This window comes from Dromaius novaehollandiae, chromosome 11 (genome assembly GCF_036370855.1).
Source record: "Dromaius novaehollandiae isolate bDroNov1 chromosome 11, bDroNov1.hap1, whole genome shotgun sequence".
Lineage (NCBI taxonomy): Eukaryota > Metazoa > Chordata > Aves > Casuariiformes > Dromaiidae > Dromaius > Dromaius novaehollandiae.
The window spans coordinates 5,645,969-5,667,150 of record NC_088108.1 but is presented as its reverse complement, the minus strand read 5'-3'; the positions used below and the strand labels follow the sequence as shown (position 1 = coordinate 5,667,150).

At 45.7% G+C, this 21,182-nt stretch overlaps 1 protein-coding gene across 7 annotated transcripts in view; it reads right to left on the bottom strand.

The window, feature by feature from the left end:
• The window catches only part of AMOT (angiomotin), a 59,905-nt gene that overhangs the window by 13,732 nt on the left and 24,991 nt on the right, over window positions 1-21,182 (bottom strand). For all 7 annotated transcript variants that reach the window (XM_064518119.1, XM_064518118.1, XM_064518120.1 and 4 more), the window contains 6 exons: window positions 20,422-20,585; window positions 18,052-18,970; window positions 11,074-11,527; window positions 9,043-9,187; window positions 7,468-7,560; window positions 4,670-4,815 (listed from right to left, as the gene is read on the bottom strand). In XM_064518119.1, the coding sequence (XP_064374189.1) occupies window positions 4,670-4,815; window positions 7,468-7,560; window positions 9,043-9,187; window positions 11,074-11,527; window positions 18,052-18,923 (1,710 nt within the window). In that variant the 5' untranslated portion in view covers window positions 18,924-18,970; window positions 20,422-20,585. The remainder of the gene's footprint in view (window positions 1-4,669; window positions 4,816-7,467; window positions 7,561-9,042; window positions 9,188-11,073; window positions 11,528-18,051; window positions 18,971-20,421; window positions 20,586-21,182) is intronic.

Sequence of the window (21,182 nt, the reverse complement as noted above, 5' to 3'; positions counted from 1 at the left end):
CCGAGTGGGAAACGAATATAATATCTAAGCTCTGGTATCTGGTTTATGTTGAATTCTGATGGCTGAAAGATTGTACAGCCTCTAAATTTAAGCCATTTTTAGAAAGGATATTTCATTCAATCTGCTTCCCTTCCCCCACCTTCCCAGTTCTTCTCTCTTAGCAGGGACGTCTAGCTTTGCTTTCTGTTGTAAGGTGTACGCATGAAGATGGCAAAGGCTGCAGGGGTATCTACGTCTTAGTGGTAGTCACTATTTTTCAGAACTGTCTCCTTAAGGCATTTGTGAAGTGGTGGAGCAGGGGAGTACAAGTCACACTTTTTTTCTTCCTCCTTTAAACTTGAAGCGTGGTCTTCCACAGTAAGAATCAACTAGCGAAAGCAGAAGAGACCGAATTCAATGAGAGTCCTAAAAATTCCTTTTAGAGTGTAAAAGCAGAAGCAGTTGTACCCTCTACATCCAGCAGTTGTGGTTAGCTAAAATATTTGGCATTAAACAAACTCAGCGGTGCAGTATTATAGGCCTGGTAAGGACTCCAAAGAAGCCAGCCCGTATCCAGCGTCTCGCAGAGCGGTCAGGGTGCTCCCTTCTGCAAACCCTGCAATTCTCCTTCGGCTCCGAGCACAGGGAAGTTTAACACCGTGCTCTGTTTGCTGAAGGCTCTTAAGGCGTATGCTAGCAGATACTGGCTAAGGCATGGTAATGTGACTGTTTTAAATGCTCCCACATACAGGCCACCCGTGACTGTCTACCAGCTACACCCCTGCTGCACTCAGCAGCCATTCAAACGTAATCCATCCTCCAAAAAAAGAGTTTTTAGTTGGAAATACTGTTATCACTGATCAGTTCTGACTGCAATATGTATTTTTAAGCCAGCATGTGTTTTAATTCAAATGTATTCAACCTATCTCAAATTTATTGTGTATAATGCAAATAATCTGAAGTTTTGATTTAGGACAAGACAACTAACACTTCACTAGAAATAAATTTGATGGGCTGCTGACTTAAGTGTTACTGTGAAACATCTAGTAAAGGGAAGAATGAAAATGGAAAAGTGAAAATAAGGGTTAAATTACTGCGTATCCTTATGTATAGTAAAGAAGTAATAAAGTTTAAATATTACATATACAACATATACACACTTTGCAAGTCTGTTTGTAGACATATCTAAGTTTGTTTTAAAAACCCATGACCGCTCACCCATTTTACCACTTTGCAGAAATACACTCCACACTACTTATTTTAATGGCAGCTCACCCAAAACTTGAAGAGTCATTTCACCCTTCCTAACAGACTGGGGAAAATACGCTGTCAATGTCTACTTTTGCTTTTGACTGCTTCACGCTGTATTTAGATATCTCCAAGAACATTCCTTTCCTCCGTAACATTTAGCGTCCGTGTTTCTCTTTCTTCCCTCTATCTCGGACGCTAGAATCCGAACATATATAAAATCTCACAATGATCCATAGGAGTAGACAAATATCTATGTTTTACATATGAGTGTTTTTGCCCAAACTGGCAATTCAGGCACAGGACTTTGAAAACAATCTGGAGGTTCTGATTCCACAGCAACCTTTGAATTCAACTATAGCGACATGTGGCTCACAGCACTCAAAATGGAAATAAAACATTTTTTTTAATAAAGAATCCGGTGAATACAAGGCAGGATAAGTCCGCTTAATAGGAAGTCGAAAAGGAAAGAGAAAAAAAAGCTGAAAACTCACATTACAGGATGCAACTGAAATATGCACACCCCCCTCGGGCCTCGAGCCAGCGTGGCTGCCAAACCTTAGCGTAAGAAACTCCACCCTCTTCTGCAGGACGAGTTTGGAAATTCCTGACAATTACAGGGACTAGCAACTCAAACGAAGCTGGCAGCAATAAAAGAAATAATTGACAAATTGTTCATATATCCTGGTCACTGAATGCCACTAACTCAGGATGACATTTCGAGCTCTTTTTCAGCGGTGCTCTGAGCACTGAACAGCTTGCTTGGCTGTCTTTCGGAAAGCTACCAAACAGCTGAGGGATTTGAGAAGTTCCCACAATTTAATGCTAATGAGGTAACAAATGCTTTATAATCCTAAGCATTTCATTAAAAAGTGATTTGGGAAACCTGCAAAAGTGACTCTTCGCCCCTTCTTTTTTCCCTTTATTCCCCCTCACCTCTAGGAAAACGCAGAGTTAACTTCTGCTCCCTGAGACGCTTCCATATTTATCTACAACAGGAAGGGTGGCACTTCCTGAGCACCCTGGGATTCGAGCAAAGGTTGGATGCAAATGACCACAAGCCCTCATGCAAGCTAGACTAGGGCATTTCACTCAAAATCAGCCTACGCACATTTGTGTGGTTTTTAAGGTATCGCGCAACCTAGCCCAGATTTACTTATTTATTTTACTATTTTACCTAGGCAGAGTATTTTGCAGCAGCCCCCTATTCAACTCTTCCGGTAAAATCAGGCAGTCTTTTAAGAGGAAAACATACAATGATTATCGCCCCTAAAGGCTCCAACTTCACCTTGAGGAAGCCAATACTAGCGCTGACGCAGAGGTTCGACCTAGCCAAGCGCCGTGCGTGCTGGCCCTGGCGGACCGCGGCACCTATACGCACGCTGGCTCCAAGCAGGCGCATAGCTCCACAGAAGCCACAAGGATGTCTTGCGTACTTAATCTCACACCAGATTTTTAAGGTCTCTTAATGACAGCCAAAGAGCCCAATATATTGCAAGTTTAAATGACAGAACAACTTTAGATCCAAACAGAATCGTCTCATGTTCAAACTATCCTCGCTTAACAATCCCCTTCCTCGTGAGCAACGGAGGTGCAAGTCTGCTGTGCCAGAGGATGCTGCAGTGCTGGTGAAACCAGTGGACTTGTGGCTGTGCACACCGAGGCTGAAAACGGCCTCTGATATTTAAGCATTCTCCTGATTCTGCTCTTGGGGTTTTTTATTACTGTAATTTGTATTCACGGAGAAGCTGGTTCCCCAGCAATGGGGCAGGGCCTGGCAATGCTAAGCACTACACAGATGAAAGCTCCCTGCCCTGAGAGCTCAGGCCTAAGCCCAGGACCCGAGATGACAGGCGGGAGCACACACGCAGGGCAGGCCACGCGAGACAGACTCCGAATTAGCATGAGAGGCAGGAGGCTTTGTGGCTAGCCACTGCCAGCCATGTCATGGGCATCACAGCAAAGGACAGCTCGAAGCAGCTCTGCCAGTGTTTGCGGAGAAGGTGAAGGCAGTCCGGGAGAAAGCGCTGAGGTGCTTGTTTGGTGGGAGGGGGGGAAAACAGGGCGATAGATAGGAGACACCCTCTCAACAACAGGGAGAGAAAACAAACAGGATGGGGTTAACCATGAGGGTCCTGGAAAGCAAAGACCAACAGCCTGTATTTGATGTGGTGGAGAAAGGGAAGCAGGGTGGGGAACTGGGGAGAGAGGCTGACATGGCCAAAGCATGACGGCAGGTAACCCTGCACCAGCACCTGCATAAGCAGAGCAGATCCAGGGAGGGAGGGAGAGACTGAGGGAGGCCTGCCGAGAAACAGAAGTGATTAAAAGTGTACTGCAAGGGGCAAAAAGGAGGGACAGCGGAAAAGAAATGGACGGGGGATTCAGGGGAAGGGGTACTGGGACAAATACAGAGCTTACAAAAGAGCAGACTAAAATTAAGAAATGACTACATCTGTGCCAGGAGACAGGAGGAAGGCAGACAAGACAAGAGGAGGATGGTCACTTTATTTGAGCACCATCCTCTGCTGGAGCAGGGGATCTTGAACGGAGAGCGGAGTAGAAGCAGACAAAGGGAGGGTCTGAGCAACATCTCCAAGATGGCAAGACACAGCTGGATGTAGGCACTGCATGCAGCTGAGGGAGGTGGTGAGAGCTGGTAGGCAGTAGATGGCAGAACTGAAGGAGGAGAGAACAAATCTGCAGTGAAGGAAGTCCGCCTGATCATGAGGTTTCCTCCAGAGGCTCTCTATGGAGGAAGAGTAGGAGTAAAGGAAGCAGAGGCTGAGAGCGGGAAATGGAGCCTTGGAGAGGAAAGGAGTAGGCAGGAGGAAAGAAGACGGACACTATGACGCAGAAGGGCAGGGAGGTGGGAGCTGCGTGTGAGCGGCAGGGACAAGGCTGCAAAAGACACTGCTGCGAAAGCTGCCCAGCTAAGCAGCTCAAATGCATTATTCCCTCTCAGGAGGGAGGAAGGGAGGGGAGAGAAAACAACCAAGGTCATGCTCAGCTTGTTATGAATGCTGGGCACACACCATGATCTGCGTGGCTGTGCTCCACGATAACCTGGTGTAAGCGGAACACCTGGCAAGGGGACAAGCCGGACTCCTTTGCTATTAGTTAAAAGTCCACCCAGACCCAAACTTCTGCCAAGTTCAGGAGGTTGCCAGGGCTGGAATTTCAGTTCCAGCCCACTTTTATCAGTTAAAACAAAAAGAAAATGCAATGTGGCTGCTTAGACGAAAGCTCTTCCAGGGAAAGAGAGATTTGTGGCTTATCTGTGCGCAGTTCAGTGGTTTAACAAACCAACACAAAGCTAAGCCGATATAAACAGCTTTGAAGCAAGCAGATTTCCTCCTAATTTGCACCAGACAAACTCATTCCCACAGTCACTTTTACTGGAACGCAAGCTATCCGAGATTCGCCCTCCCAGCATCCTTACCTCTTCCTCCAGTTTCACCACCTTGGCCTGAGCATTGTTCAGGGCCTGGTCGCGGATCTCGATGTGTCTTCGCTGGTCCTCGTTTGTGGAGCGTGCAGCAGCCAGTTCTATTTCCAGTTTCTCCTTTTCCCGCTGTGTTTCCTTGTCTATCAAAACAAAGTGAAAACTATCAATAGACAGCAGTCTTTCTCTAGCCAGTTTTCAGGAGTCCTTCATTCCACAAGTGAAGGAAAGATGGGACAACTTTTACTGGAATTCCCTAAAGAAGAGAGAATGCAAATCTACTGCTAAGGGGAAAAAAGTGCATGGCTTTCAAGGAAGAGAAGAATTTGCAACCCTGAAAAACAGGCATGGCGCTTCAAGTAACAATGCGCCACAGTGCTCGCGAGGAGGGGTAGAAGGTGCATCACTCAGTACAGTTAGGCAATTTGCTCCGATTATACAGACGGCTAGTGAAACTTGGCACCTCTTCATCGCTGATATTTCAGCACTGGAAGACGAACCGAGTAATTTCAATATCCCAGGCTGGGGAGAGGAGATGGTAGACTTCTGTGTCTGAAAGACTGGTGCTCCTTTTTTCCATACTGACCCCACAAACAGGAAGGTGGCTCTGCCCAGGGTAGCTGCCCCCCTTCTCGGAGTACCACCCACTTGTCCCATTCTGCTGGCAGTTTCACAAGAGGAGCCAGGAAACAAGTGAGCAATGAAAACTCCTCAGTCCTCTTCTGCTGTCCTTAAAAATGACTCTCTGGGGCAGAGCTGAGGCACCTGTACCTGCCCTGCTCAAGGCAGACCTGCAGTTCAGGAAAGCCTTTTGCCCAGCTTGTGCCCAAAGCTTTAAAACCACTCCAAACCCAGCAGCTCTTCCTTTTCAGCTGCTCTCCAGAAAGAGCTGGGCCCACTGGGAGCAGCTATGCTGTTTAAAGAACAGGGCAACTGACTTCATTAGAAAAAACAAACCGGACAAAATAGCTGGGGACTGGAAAAATTATCACACAAGCGTGTAAAGCAAAGCCACAACAGAGAGCTGATGTCCTCTGCATGTGTTGTCATTCTCAGCTCAAGCCAGCCAGCTACAATGATAACATTAGCACACTCGCTGGATACATAACCACAGAATACTCCCCGGAGTGATCTACACCCAGCGCTGATGACACCAGAGAAACTGCATTCCAGAAACCAATATCCCACGACGAAGGAATGAGGACAAGGAGTGGAAGGCTTGAAAAACAGGAACTAGATCCTGGGTGTTAGGAGGGACTGCATATGGAGTACACAGGCCCATTTGTGCAAGCATCTGCATAACTACATTTACAGGACCACAATTATTCCCTTTCTTCTGCCAGCAGAGAGCCCAGAGCAAAGCTTTAGCAACCCAGAGTAGCTGCAGATTCCCCTCTGTCAGGGAAGCTGTGCAGCCCACACAGAGGTTGCAAAAGAAAGCTGTGCACAAACAGAGCGCTCCAGAACCCTGCAGAACAAACCCGGATCACAACTTGGAGCGAGCGCACGCCGTAAGAACACACGGATAGAGGCTGCTATTACCACCAGCCTATTCTTTTACCCATTTCCCCCCACCCCAGTATTTCTCCTCCATGCAGGAGATGAGTTGCTGACAGCGTCAGCCTGCTACTGTGTACTGCAGAAGATGGGTAGAGATGAGGCAGGGTGGCATTACGCCAGAAGGTATCCATCAGTGCCAAGGGTCTGTTTGTTGATCTGTAAGTGCTTGCAGCTAGGCTTTTGGAGCAGCACCGAGAGGTTTCCACGTTCCCTCAAAATGCATAGTGGCACGTAAGGCCTCACAGCTTTGGCCTTCTTTCAGAGAGATACCATAAGCAACAAAACATGTCTTACCACCTTTCTGGGTGCATCCTGGAATCTCAAAGTCCACCAACTCAGTTTAAAAGCTGGACTAAACTGACAGACTTACCACCAGCAGCAGGAGAGTTGAATTCATGCCCTGATAGCCACCCATTCGCAATGTTAAGTCATAAGGAATAAACTAAATATAACACCAGGGAGGGATAGCAGCATTTGTCAGAGAAGCAGCAATGAATGTTGCACCATGGAAAAATCTTCTCTATTTTGCAATTTTATTGCATTACCTTTTATATAACAATTGGAGAAAAGTGAGCATTGTCAGAAGGGTGGAGTACACCATGGGATGAGAGGAGTTGGCTCGCTACTGTCAGCCTCAAGACGTTTCAGCACAAAGGAAAAGCAGCATTTCACATCTGTCATTTTGGTTTGCCTTGTGAGAAATCCACTGCTGTGGACAGAATCCATGACCCTCCATGACCCAGCCCAGCATACTGGAAGCAGCGTTAATCCCCTTTATTTTTGCTGAACTGGATATGGCAGTGGCAAATTAAAGAGGAAAGAGATGGGAGACCGTCAGGATCCCAGGCCCACCGGCCCTAACTCATGCCAAGACTCTTGCCAGCCTTAAACCTTGGTAAGGTTTAAGCCCAAAGCCTGCAGGGGACAAAATAGGTGCACAAATTATCCTGCACATTATGGGGTAAAAACTAATTTTGCAAGGTAACTGCACACTATTTCCTCTGAAATCTCTAATAAATGACATAAGATGGATTTTACACCCTGACAGAAAGGAAATACTGAATTCCACCTCCTTTCTCCACTGCCAGTTCTGAAATGTCACTGCCCTGATTTCCACCTGAGTAGAAAACTGACGGACTGACAGATCTGAACTACGCTAACCCGCCGCATTTTTTTTTATCCTTCCCAGACTGACCAGAGCACTTCTACTGACCCATAACAAATATGTAACTCACTTTGTGCAAAGAGCTGAGAGATGGTTTTCCGATTGTCTTCAGACCCCTCAAATTCCTTCTCTGCAAGCTGCTTGTTGGCTGTCTCCATACGTTCTGCAGAATTTTGCAACAAAAGAAACACTGAAGAATCAAAAATTTTCAGGAATGAAGTCACGCCTCCTCAGGACACTTCTAACGCAAGCTAGGGGAACGGATGTCCTAATTCTACACAGCCAAAAATAAAAACACTTTTGAAATGTTTCTAATCATGTCCTTGAGTAGACATTCACAAAGAGTCAAAAGGGATTAAGCAGAGTTCCAAAGAAATTACTTAAAACTATTGTAACACATAAGAAATTTATTTTTTCTATCTTTACAAATACATTGAGCCACTTCGTAGACTTCAGACTACAAGAAACAGATTCATTTCAGTCTTTTGTCTTGCATCTATTTTATAAAGAATGATTTCAAACATCTCTGGAAAGAAACTTATTTTTCCACCCAAATAAATCTCACCATGCAATTAAAAGATTCCCCTATAATCCTCCACTCAATCATAAGACTTAGAAGATCAAGTTACTGTGGTTCAATTATCTAACTTTAGGGAAAAACATAAAATCTTAAGCATAGGTTTAACAGTTCTGCTTTCTGCAGGCTATCAAAAGTTTAGATCAGACTATGAATGTATAAATGAAATGTTTATGCTATGAATTTTATTATGAATAAGATTATTTAATGCAGGCCTTTGTGTACTGTCCTTCTCGATAGCACTGGGCACTGTATGGCCTTACTTCTTAGATTCAAAACAGTTTCTGGGAACACGGTCTAATAAAAGACTAAGGACAGTGAAAGCAGATGATGTGTAGAGCAATCAGAAGGCTTTTATAAAAAATTAAACTTATATTTTAAAACACTTATTATACACCTCTCAACATCTAAAAATCACAAGTGTTTTTTGCCTTTCAAACTGTAACGCTTAAACTTTGACCCATGTTAAGGTCAAATACCATTCAACATCATTCTCCATTCCCAGGCACAGTATTGCCTCAGCCTCTTTAGCAAGAGCCAGACACTAACAACATCTCACCCTGGAAAAGAGAAGGGGATCCAAAAAACCAGATGCTTGCTTTGATAAGAAATGACAAGACCTTCAGGAAGAGCAGACAGTCTGCAGTTTGTATGTCAGTGCGAAGGGGTCACTGGACAGGAAATAAAGTGAACATGCCTGGTGTGGGATTAGGCAGTCAGCAAAACGTCTTTCCATTTGTATAAACTGAACAAATTGTACAAATTGTGTCTAGGATATAAGACAAGAGAGAATTCCAGGCTTGCATCTGTTTTTTGGTATTTGGCTTATCACATGTTTCTTCTCAATGAGAAACAGGCTGGTAATGAGAGACTACAGCACTCTCCTAAACCTGTCTTTTCTGTACTCCCAGCAACTGCTTCAAATCCCAGACTGAAGATACCTGAGTATCCCATTATATTGCAATTGTGCCAGACACAACGAATCCCGCAGCAAAGCACTGGCCTGTTGAATAAGTACAACAATAAAAAACAAAACAAACACATGAAGAAAAGTTTTACTTCATTCACCTCTCAGATCCCTGTTGAAATCGTGAAGCCTACGAATTTCTCCTTCCAGCTTGTTTCTCATGGCCTTTTCCAGGGCATCCCGCTTAGAAGATGATTTCTCCAGGTTTTTGTATGCCTCTGAAACTTGCTGGATTTCTGTTTCCAGCTGCAGAGGAAGTGAAAATAAGCACTTACTATTTTATCACTAGCAATTCATTTTACTTTAAAAGTAATCTTCCTTCTGAGGCTCTGAAGTCTTCTTTACTGAGATAAAATACACCTACACCTATACATCACGTAAAGCTATAGAGCCTTAGATTTGCAAGGGATCCTCTGTTATAAAGCCAATGGCTGAAAAAAAGATCTGGATTCTCCTTGAAGTCACTAGCTCTGTTTGCCCTATACGATCAAAGCACAGATACGGGGAATTGAAAATGCACAAATGTCATCTGCCTTCCTCAAAAGGCTGGGGTAGTGCATAACAGTTTGGCACTACTGTTAGCTTGGGTAAAAAACAATTATATAAACAGCTAATGTGATACCAAGTTAAATAAGTAAAATAAAACAAGAACAGCAGACAAAGCTATGCTAAAAATTGCTACTGCCAGATCCTGCATTACTGATGAACTCTGCAGCTTTGTATTTTTTATGGTCTAAAGTTCACAATAAAACCTCCTGATGTTCTATGCTTACAATTCTACAATTTCATTAGTAGTTTTTAAATATTCAATTTACTAAATTGTGTTGGAGCAGGGAAAGGGGGGAACAGCTGCAATAAAATATGTTTTCTCCTTCCTTCTAACCTTCAGTGTAAAGCTTCTCAATATGATCTTGAGCAAGCAACTGCTTTCCCAAGGCAGAAGGAGATTCACTTCTAACTCTTCTCACCCAGCATGGTTTTGCATTGCTACGGAAGTGCGGATCCACGCAATAGCAAACCCCACCAGCCCTGTCTCCAGTAAAGGATCAACTAGAGGAGTGAGAGCAGTTCATTTTCATTCTCCTTTTATCATCAGGAAACAGTAAAACATTTCACTAAAGCACTTCCAGGAACCTTCCAATAAATAAATAAATAAATAAATAAAATAAATCAAAACGAACATGTCACTGGAAAGAGGTAACATAGGGAATGAACCAGTGTGGGAAACCACATGGGCCATCTGAACTCAAACAAGTGTTTTGTCATCAGCCACACATTTTTATGGCCCTGGAGAATGCACAGTGCAAAGAGCACAGCGAGGCCCACAGAGCCCTAACCTGCAAGCGGCACTAACCCTCTCACGCTGCAAGGCCGCACCAGCCGCACAGCTTTGAACCACTGCTCATCAACAAGCAATTCCTGTGAGGCCGCGCTGAAGGCACGTCTACACGTGCGTGTTAGTGATAGCTCTCATTGGAATTTTTTAAAACATATGGGAGAACGGCTTTAGCATCACTTAGTCCTTTCATAAAGCCAAAGGTGATAAATAGTTTGATCTAAACAGCATATTTATGTTTCCATAGAAGTTGCGTGGTATTGAGAGAGGGCTTTTAAAGTAATTTCAGTGCCAAAAAATGTGTTAGTTTCAGTCCTGCAGATCCAAAGGTCTCTCATGTGGCCACAGCAGCAGTGCTTTTCTTACATACTGTCCTGCCAGTCAGTTCTGCAGCAATGTCCCCTGCTGTCCCCCTGAGTGACTACAGTTTGAGACCACTCTCTAAACCCTTTTTGGACTGATAGGAAGATGAGGCCTTCTGCTATCCTAGAAACAAGGACACTTGCTTTAAGTAAAGAAGGCCAAGCAGACAGTCTCTTCAAGACAGCTGATGGGAATGCTGCTTAGAGCATGGTCAGTCACCTGTTAGAATAAAACCGAGGGCTTTGATGGTATCTTCTGACAAAGCTAAGTTACTACCCAAAGGGACAGGATAGAGATCGATCAGTGTAGATATATGAGGCTCTAAAGTAGCTAATCAGTCCCTTAAGCAATCAATATAATAAATGCATACTAGATGATTCAATTAAGGAGGGTATTAGACACAGGAGAGTACCCAATATCCAAAACCACTCACCTTCTGCAACCGGGCTACTTTCTCATAACACCCATCCAGCTCCTGTCGTAAAGACCGGTTCTCTTCTGACAGGATTTCGACCATCTGCTGGGCCCTGGAAACTATGGCAAAAGGATCTACTTGCATCTGCTGATACGGGGAAGGTATCTGTTGAGCCCTGGACATGACTGAGTAGGAGTCGCCTTGCTGCTGCTGCGGGCCTAGGAAGGGCTGACATAATCGGTACAAATCTCCCTGATGGACTTGGTTTGACAAGAACGGCTGCTGGGTCCGTGGCAGAATAGCAGGATCTCCCTGGCTTGGAGTCAGAGGTTGCTGATGCTGGGAAGGGGATAGCCTGGATGGTGGTGGAGACTGAAGCAAGGTCAAAGATCCCAAGGACGTTAAGGAAGAAGTCGGGCTGTGGTGGTGAGGTGGTCTCTGTTGTAACTGCAGCTGCACATCTGGGTTCTGCCTAGAAAACAGAGAGCAGAAGTTCCATGAAAGTCATGCAGAAGATGGTGTGTGAACCAAGTGACAAGGTGTGGAAGGCAGGTACCTGTGTAGCTTCTATCAACAGGTCATCCCACACAAAAGATTTATACATGAGTTCTTCCTCATTTTAGAGGGTTAAAAAAAAAAAAAAAACCAACTTCAAAATCAAACAGCTATCAGAAAATAAACTCTAAATATATAAGGTCTTTCCTCCTAAGTCCATTTTGTACAGAAACACTAGGAGAAACTCCATCAACAACTACTGACCAGAATTATTTTTATAACTTCTTTCCACACTTTGTGGATAAAATGGCTAAACGGAAGACTGTTAGGAATGGGCCGTTTGGTTCTGTCCCGAAACGCACAACCTCTCATGTAGAAACAAGGAATGTTCTCCTGCAGCTCAGAGGATGCACGGTTAAAGGAAATGGCTAAGCTCTCTGTTACTATGCCAGGCACCACTGCTCCAAGCACTCCGAAATGCCAACCAAGAAGCTGCAGCCTGGTAAAATGAGAGAATTAAAGGATGTGAAAGCCAACATAAGAGTCAGAAGCAGACTTTCAATTCAGGAGCGCTCTCAGACCTATGCAGTAGGTGTGTTTACTGCTCCTAACAATAACCTCTGTAGGATATCAGAGACAGATCTAGCAATGTGCATCATGCACAAATCTGTTACAGAACTAACTCAAGCTTCACTAGCTCACGTTTCCCAATCCCTGGAGATCCCAGGCTCAACTTCTGCTGTGTCAGCCAAGGAAGTATCCACTCTCAGAACATCGTGTGGGTTTACTGTGCTGGATGGCTTCAGGAGGCAGGCTCTGCTTCCTTCTCAGAAGACACTCAGCCTTAACTTCTTGGCATGTTCTTTACACTAGCAGTTGAAGTCTCTCCCTCTCTAAGGCACAGCCAGTCCCTTCTTGAGCACAGAGCTGAGGCTGGGGCAAACCCAGCCCAGCAGTGCAATGTGTTCTGAAACACTCCTGATAAAATTTGCCAACCCTGCAGCTGGGAGAGCACGTACTGTTCCACCTGGCCATAGCTGGTGCCCAAAGGTGCCACGCCGCTGTCTGCATTCACCATGGCCACCTCCGAGGACCCCGTGGGCCTGTTCCGAGTGCGCTACGGGCATGGGACGCACAAGAGAACCCCCAGCACAGCTCTCCCACCACACCAGCAGTGCCAGCAGCACGTCAACCGATAACAGCAAGCACGGAGCTGAACTAGGAGCTAAAGGGTTACACGGCGGGCTTCTTGGTCGCTGTGCAAACACTCGGCATCATCCTTCCTGTTCTGTGCAGAGCAAACGCACCAACTCTCCCTACCCGGCCAAAGGGGAAGCGGCTGTATTAATCACATCTGGCTGGCAGGGCATGTGGGAGATCATACGCGCTGAGCCCAGCAAAGGGTTTGCTATTCAAGTGTGGGGCATCCTGACAGCCGAGAAGGCATGTTTGCCAAGCATCCTTGCTAAGAGACTACGACAGACACATCCCCCTAACAGAAAAACAAACCACGTAGGGAAAAAACAAAGAGTTGCTGCTCTAGATACTGTTTATTTCTTTCTCACACTCCAGTGACTGCACTCCCTGTCAGCAGCGTCATTTCAAGAGCTGTTTTTCCCCAGGAAGGATCATCTGCTGCATGAGGATCTCGGGGGTCACGTAGATGAAAGATGTGCAACTAATTTCCTCAGGAATGTTCAGTTTAGTAGCAGCAACTTGGCTCTTCCTCTCCTGGGAGGTCGGCTCTATTTATTATTGCATTTATTTCATTACTTTTATTTGTTAGTTCTCATAATGGAGAATGAGGCACAAAGACCACGTGACATGCTCAGGGTCATCTAGTTTATCACAGATGGTTTCCAGCTACTTTCTTTCCTCACCCAGGCTATGTGCTAACGTTGCATCTTCAGAAATCACCTGGTTCCTTGACCTTACCCTTTACCTAACATCGTATTGCTCTGTTTTGATATCATAAACATTTATGGAATAACCTTGTTGTGACAATTAATCTATGGCGACCTAAAAAGGTCTGATCAAAATGTTGCTAGCATGCCTCATGGCTGCAAAAAAGCACCCTTCTGATTTTGAACCCACAAAATAGCCTCTAAGTCTGGAAAGAAGCTGAAGCAATTACTAGGAGAGGCTAACTGCCTCCGCCAATCTCAGTGTGTTAATATTATAAAGTTAATGAGGACTATTTAAATGCCAGTATCAAACAGTTGGAGCTATTCAACTAAAAGCACCTCGTTATTCAGCCATCCCAGAAGAAGCATGGGCAGCATCTTGTGATTTCCACAGGGCCCGAGCACTCCCAACAGGAATGCCGAGGTGGCCAAAGAAAAGCGACGGCAGCAGATAAATTCTGAAGGGACAGTCCGTATGACTTGCCTGGAAATGATTTTTTTTTTTTAAACCTATTGTAAAGAAGAACTCTAGGAAATCATGGCTGGGTATTTCTAAACAAGCTACATTTCCAAAATTTCCAGCATTTAGGCACTCACATACACAGCCTCTCACATCTTGAGATTACACCAACCTTGTGGGTTCAAGCCATGACGTGAGAGCTAGGAGCCACTAGTTCTGCTGCACTATCAGCTCTGGAAATGGCTTGATGTACAGCTTCTAAACTGTCACAAAAGCTTTTATATTCCCAGGAAAATGAGATAATTCAACAGGGAAATATTTTTTTTGAAAGATGGGTTGTTTTACCTAGAAACTTCACAGTGACAGCTAACAGCTTTATAAGATCTTGCATGCAAACTTTTGCATATGTGTGCAAAGAATTTTTTTTAGCATCACCACCACTTCCAATTTTGTCTGACAAAACACTTAAATGTATTTTATGGGTTCAAAATATCCGGCTCTGAAATCCCTCAGATTAACATGAGAATTGCACAGTTTATTCCCCATTACCCCAGGTTTGGATTCAGAGGTTTAGAAAGGGAAATGAACCAAGATGGACTTTTCAAGGTTTTTAAATAGGACTCCAAAATTTTAAAGTATCATTGGCTGCTGAGGTCAGCTAACAGAATTGTTGATAGAATGGCAAGAGAAATTTCCCTCCATATCCATACTGATATAATCAGTAATCAGGTAACCTTGCAGGAGTAATTCAAATTAAATCCAATCTAATCACTTCATAGAAAAATGCAGGAAGACCCTCAAAATACATGGAAAATAAAGTTACTCGCTATCCTTCAATTTGCCTCAGTGAGAAAAAGCCCTTAAACCCAAATGAAGGGGGGGGGGGGGAATATCAGTGCAGCAACACCCACAAGTGTTTAAGTCTGAAAACGTAATTTTAAGGGCCACTTCACCTTGAAGGCTGTACCACACAAGAGTCTCTGCTTCCCCTAAACCCTCTGGCACGTACCGGAGAAGCGCACCACGTGGGCCAAGTACACGCTTGGATTTACGGCTCTGCAACTAAAAGGGTCACGTAAGCTTTTAAGTCACGAAGACAGAGATATGGGTAAGGGCGGTTCTGCAAGCAAACTTAGCCAGCAGGAGTCCGGACGCTGCCGGGAGCGCAGACTCCAAGTCACGCAGAAGATGTGCTGGGAGAGAAGGAAAGCGGGGACGGCCGAAGAGAGAGATCAGGCAAGGTCTCCGGCTCAGTAAAAGCTTCTCCAGCTTCCCAATTTCTCCTGCCTGCGTCGTGTTCGAGCAGTTACGGTTCCCCTCTCCCCCACAGCCCTCCCGCACAGCCCGGGAAACATTAACCACAGGAGGGGGCAGACGCCGCTTGATTAGGCTGCCCAAACCAAACGGCCGCATTTTTTCTGCTTCCTCGTCATACCTGATTATGCCCCGCTTTGATGCTGCTCAGGGCAACGCGGCGCACAGAGGCGCTTTACTAATTACGGGACAAATCCTGCAGGCCACCTTCTCAGAAAGCTTCTCTGAAGTCAATGGGATTAATCCCCCAGCAAGAGCCCTGCCTTTCGGGCCCTGAACAGGGGACGGTGCTCGAATCGGAGAGGCAGACGGCCTCCTCCGAGCCGAGACGCTGCCGAAAGCAGCCCCTTCTCCCCTGGGGCTGGCCGTCCTGCCAGGCACGGAGACCCTGCAGGATGGCGAGCCCACGGCACCCTTCTCCTCCTCCGACCCGAACACTTGTTTCCATCACTAACAGGGAAGCGCACTTGGTATAACAGGGAGAGAATCGGATTTTGGAGCTTCCCATGCAGCCAGCCCTCTCTTGAGCTTTAAGATTTCCAAATAACAGCGCAGATGCCTCCGGCATGCCCAGCATTTACATTAAACCGGCGTCCTTCGGAGCACATCCCTGTTCCCAGAGTCGCACCGCCCTAGAGCAGGTGAGGCCGGCTGCCTGCAGACTGGTTTGAGCTCACCGCACGGCCCGGGCAGGGTGAATCACGCGAATGCTGCGAATTCCCCAATGTTTATCTTGCTCGACGGGTTTTATTCAGCCGTGCTGGTAGGTCACCCTCAAATTCCACCGAACAATGAGGGGAAAAACCCGCAGCAAAGGGTGTGCCTTCGCCGGCGCGGAGAAGGGGCTTTGCTTCCTTGACACACGGTTCAAAAAATGCACCCGGTTAACAGTCTGGATTAATCCCGATAAACACAGAGCCCCACTGCAGGAAAACCGGAGCGGCTGAAAACACTTCAGCCCTCCAGAGGTTGCAAAGATGCCCGTTAGCACTGCACGGCGCGAGGGAAATGGGCTTCCAAGGGCTGTGTGCCTTTAAAATACTCCAGCCATTCCCCAGCTGCACCTTTAGTAACACAGAAGGTTTCTTGTCTAAGTGACAGTTTCTCTTAAAGCGTGTGGGAGAGGGAGGGGGCCCGAGGAGTCGCTCCCTGCCCCGGCTACGCCGCGCTGTAATTTATGGATTAGTCTTGCAATTGTTCTCCTGCTTCAGCATTTGCTTGCAAAGGAAACCTCTTCTCTGCGCAGCTATTTAGGTTAAAAAGTAACCTCATTAGACTCCCAGCGCTTTGAAGACAAATTTCAGTTGCTTCCCCTAGTGGAAACCTTGCCAGCTGAACCTTCCTCCTCCTCCTCCCCCCTTCTCTTTCTAAGCAGCCAGGATCCATCCAATGCAGACAAAAATCGCCCTGTCTAGAGGAGCTGACTGCTGGCGCGTGTTCAAATACCTCTCCCTCACACAGCAAGCAGGCTACGGCTCGGATACGCTATATATAATATCACGAGTATTGCTGATGCAGGACAGCCATTCGGGGCTTGTTTCCCTTTCCTGTGTGCACAGAGAGTCGAGGCCTACAAATTTTCAAAAACGTTTTCAACAAAATTCTGCAATCATCAGGCCACCCCCCAAAAGCCCTTTACCTCCCCTCTTCCTGGCCTCTTTATTATTTATTTAGCCAGATCAAAGGGCCTTTTCATCGGGCTTGTATGCTGCTGAAGTCATTTCGGATCACAAACAATGGTGGACAAACTCTGAAAATAGCTCCCCGCAGGACCGGGAAGGTCCTTGGCCGGTTCAAACTCCCCAAAGCACAGACTCCGCTCCCAAACGGGCCGGTTTCTTCCTCCCGCTGCCCTCAAACACAACGCAGTCTGTGCAAACACAGCCGCACAGAGCCCTCAGCCCTTCACTTTTGCAGCATTGCCTCCTATTGCTACTCTGTTATCACCCTTCCAGCTTCAAAGCCAGGCCAAAACCACCACGCTGGAGTCCCACCTGGGCTCGGACAGAGAGGAGGGGGTACAGAGTACAGCCGTACTTCCAGCCCGCCTGGGTAAAACCTCATCTTCACCCACACGCGCTCCAGTGTTCAGCCCAAGCCGAAATTAGCTTCTGATCTTGAGGAAACTAGCACTGGCTGGGATTTCAACCAAGGCAAGGAAAAAAAATAAATATATATATATCTCTACCTCAACAACCGCCAAGCAAGCAAGGCCGGGAGGAGGCACAAAGCACGCTCCGGGCCCCGCTCCCACACGTTCAGCGGGCCACTGAAAATGAAATCTGGAAAACTCTAAAGGAAGCTCAGGTGATTTTTTTCCCCCCTCTCACTATTCTTGCTTTCATTCACTTTCTCCTTGCCTAAGTGGCATTTAGGTGCGGTTTAAACCGAAAAAGATCTTTCGTCTTGGCAGACCTAATTAAAGCACAGCTTAGTCTTGCAATATGTAACAGCAAGTTTCCTCAGTGAATCACACCACAGCTTCGGCTTTTTTAATAAACCTTCTGTAGGGCTCTGGAGCTGCATTAAACTTCTCTGTGCCATAAAAAACAAAATAAAATAAAATCTATCTATCAAGCTGGGTTTTTTTTTTTTTTGGGGGGTGGTGGTGGTAATGCTATTGGAACAGATTACAGTCCTTCCAGACACAGTTCGTAGCTGAACACAGTATGTCGTCTCACATAACAGAGATGGGATCTCTGCTGAACGATAACCTGCCTTAGGAGCAAGAGGAACAGACTGAATTTTGTATTTTCTCTCCTTATCTGGCTAAATGTCACAGAGTCTTTTTTTTTTTTTTAAAAAAAAAAAGCTCTTGCTTACCTGACTGACCCATATTCAGGGGGATGCTGATACCTCATCATAGGCCCATCAGATCTTCCCTGCTGGCTCATGCGATGATCACTATAGAAATGTCCCGAGTCCTGAGGTTTACAGTTCATAGATGGGGTGGACACATTTTTGTAAGGATACTCTGGAGGAGGACCCCGCTGCTCCATCCCTTTCAGGTTGGGCTGGGAAGGGGGCTGCACCGAGTTCTTGTAGAACTCATTGGAACCAGAATTTTTGTAAGGGTCGCTTGACTGCTGAGGAGAAAGCGGAGAGAGGGGGGACAGCGGCGCGCTCGTGACAGGCGCATGGGCCTTGACACCGCTGGTGGCCAAGGACAGCTGCATCAGCCTCTCGCTCAAGGAGCGGACGTGTCCTTGCTTGAGGTCCTTAAGTCCTTCATCCTGGTGGACCTTCCCTGGGCTCACACGCTGAACCGTGGGCCGCCCTTCAGTCCTCATCTTTTGGTTGGTGACCCCCGTTACATAAAACGCTGCCCCAACGCTAGCGTGCGGCTGGCCCCTGAAATACTGTGACTGAACTTTGGCTTCCTCATAGGTCGGGAGATCCTCGCTGTTCTGAAGTCGCGGGGAGAGCTGCTTCTCCATGATGCTGTTGTCCACCTGTATCTCCTGGCCCTGGGGCTCCTGACGGGCAGCATGAGTCACAAGCTGGTGGTCCTGGGAGCTCAGCCCTTCGTTCTGAGATGCTGGACTCCCAGTGCTGTTGAAAGGGGGGGCATTTCCTGTGGCTTGTTGATGTAAGGCAAGAAGGTTACGGTTGTCATTTGGGTTTCCGTATCTGAGCTGCTCCTGCAGCAGGCGCTGTAAAACTGTCGTAGCTGCTTGCTCTTCTGAATTCCTCATCTCAAACTGTGGTGCCTTTTGGGTGGAATGTAAAAGCTGCCCTTGACCTAAGGAGAGGAGACACGGTTATTAGCGCCTGAGTGGATCAAGCAGGAGACATTTAAGAGCAATGGCTTGGAAAAAGGAAAAATGCAGGTTAGATTACCAAAGATTCCCAAAACAATAGGGGTCATTAAGGCCCTTCAACATGAGAAGGCCTTGCATGCTAAAGGGGCAAAGCCTCAAAAGGTGATGAAAGGTGACTTGCAAGTTTATAGGAATATTAATCAACTGCAAGCTGTAAGAATACATGTTGAATACATCAGACAGCAAGGCTACTTTCAGGCAGAAAGGCGACCTATAATTCACAGGAAGATGGTAAAAATGCCTGAGCCCTGTTTGCTCTACGTTTACGCTACCAACAATGAAACATTTCCATGTTTGCAGGCAGACAAGGATAAAGGGGTGCATTTGTCAGGTTTAAGGAAGAATTAAAAACAAAAAAACAAAAAATACAGACGGCCATTAAGATAATGTACGTATCAGAGGAAGTAAAGGAATCTCTTAGCTTGAATCATTTAAAGTAAGTAATGAATACCTGGTTAACCAGGAGATTTTCAAGAGTTATTAAATACCCAGAGTCAGATCAACACTTTGTCTCCCTGCTACAGAAAATACTACATGCTAGTGCAAGTGAGGACTCTGTGAGGACTTCCTGCTATACAAAGGTAACCAAATCCTCACACATCTAAATATCATCTGAATGCATGCAAAAACGAGAGGAGAAAAAAAAGAGTTGTCTGATCTAAGGCACAGAAAAAGATCTCAGAGTGACAGGAGAAAGCATTGTGTACCAATGAAAGAAGTGTAAAGAGCTAATGTCAAGCACATCCTAAGTACAGATTCAACAGCCTGCGGATTCGATCCAACAGCTATTACAACATGATCAGTCTCCCAGTGGAGCCAGGAATATGTTGTTACTGACAACTAAGCCCATTGGCCTCGCATGAGTTGAAATAGCCAAAATTCATGATACCTTTCAAACACGTAACTAAAAGCAGAGCCAGAACAGTCCAGAATAACATCCCAAAGAGTGTTCTACTTGTTGGCTGAGCTGCAGCTCTGCCTCAACAGCAGAATACACAGTGGTATTCACTATATTTTGAGACTTCTCTTCTGTATAAAGTTGTCCCCTAGCAAAATGTAACTTGCCCCAAATAGCTTGTTCCCTGGCAGAACCAGGGACAGACTACAGGAGTCAGGAGAAATGAAGAGTCTCATTTCTTCTGCATCTCTATAACTACTTAGTCTCCTCTGCCGAAAGAGCCTGCTGCATGGATCTATCAATATAATACAATGCCTTGATGTGTCAGGCAGACAGAGCCCTTCTCCAGCTTTAAAAAAAAGGGAGAGTTAAAATCCTTCTCATTCCAGGCCACCTTACCAATCTAGAAATTCAGGCCCTGATAAATGGCCTGGAATGAGATTCTCTTGAAATCCTACTTGAAGTGGCACGTACCTATTTCCTTCACTTTGACTTCCTTAGTGAGGAGGAGCAGTTCTCACACATGGGAGGACACACGGCTTTCCTCCCGCAAGTCCAAGATCTACTCTCAGAGATGGCTTCAGTCTCCTCTTCAGTAGACCAGATCACTTGATACTCTCCTCGCCTCCAAAATAATTCTGAGGAAAGCATTGAAAAACATTATTTTAGTCAGCAGATGAGACACTAGGAATAATAAACCTTGACCAATATTTCATATTTTTCTTCTGTAGTTCCTTGGTTTCCCCCAGAGCTCAGCAATTCTGATCCATTCAGGGTGAAAGAAAACCCCTGTACCTAACAATCTACTCCAGCTGCTGCTTTAATCATGACAATTTCTGCTCCAAGATTAAATGTTGCCAAGTAGTGCTCTGTCCCATCTGTGCCTCCAAGTGAAACAGTGATTAAAACCCACTAATTCTTTAACTCCATTGTTTTATTTTTTGTTAAGAATGAAAGCTGCAGCACAGATGATGATACTCTGTGTTAATGGCTCCTTTTTCAGCAGGAATCCTTTGAGGAAAGGTGCTCCGCTTTACAAATATCAATGAACTATGCCGCAAAAATGACTGTGAGAATGCTCAGTATAGGAGTATTAGCTTTATTTTACAGATTGGGGAAGTGAGAGAAGTGAAGGACATTGCCAAAGTATATGCCAGAAATATATTGCAGAGCCCAGCTCTAATTCCCAAAGCATTCTTTAATTACATTATTTTTCCCTTTTAGGACAGAAAGCA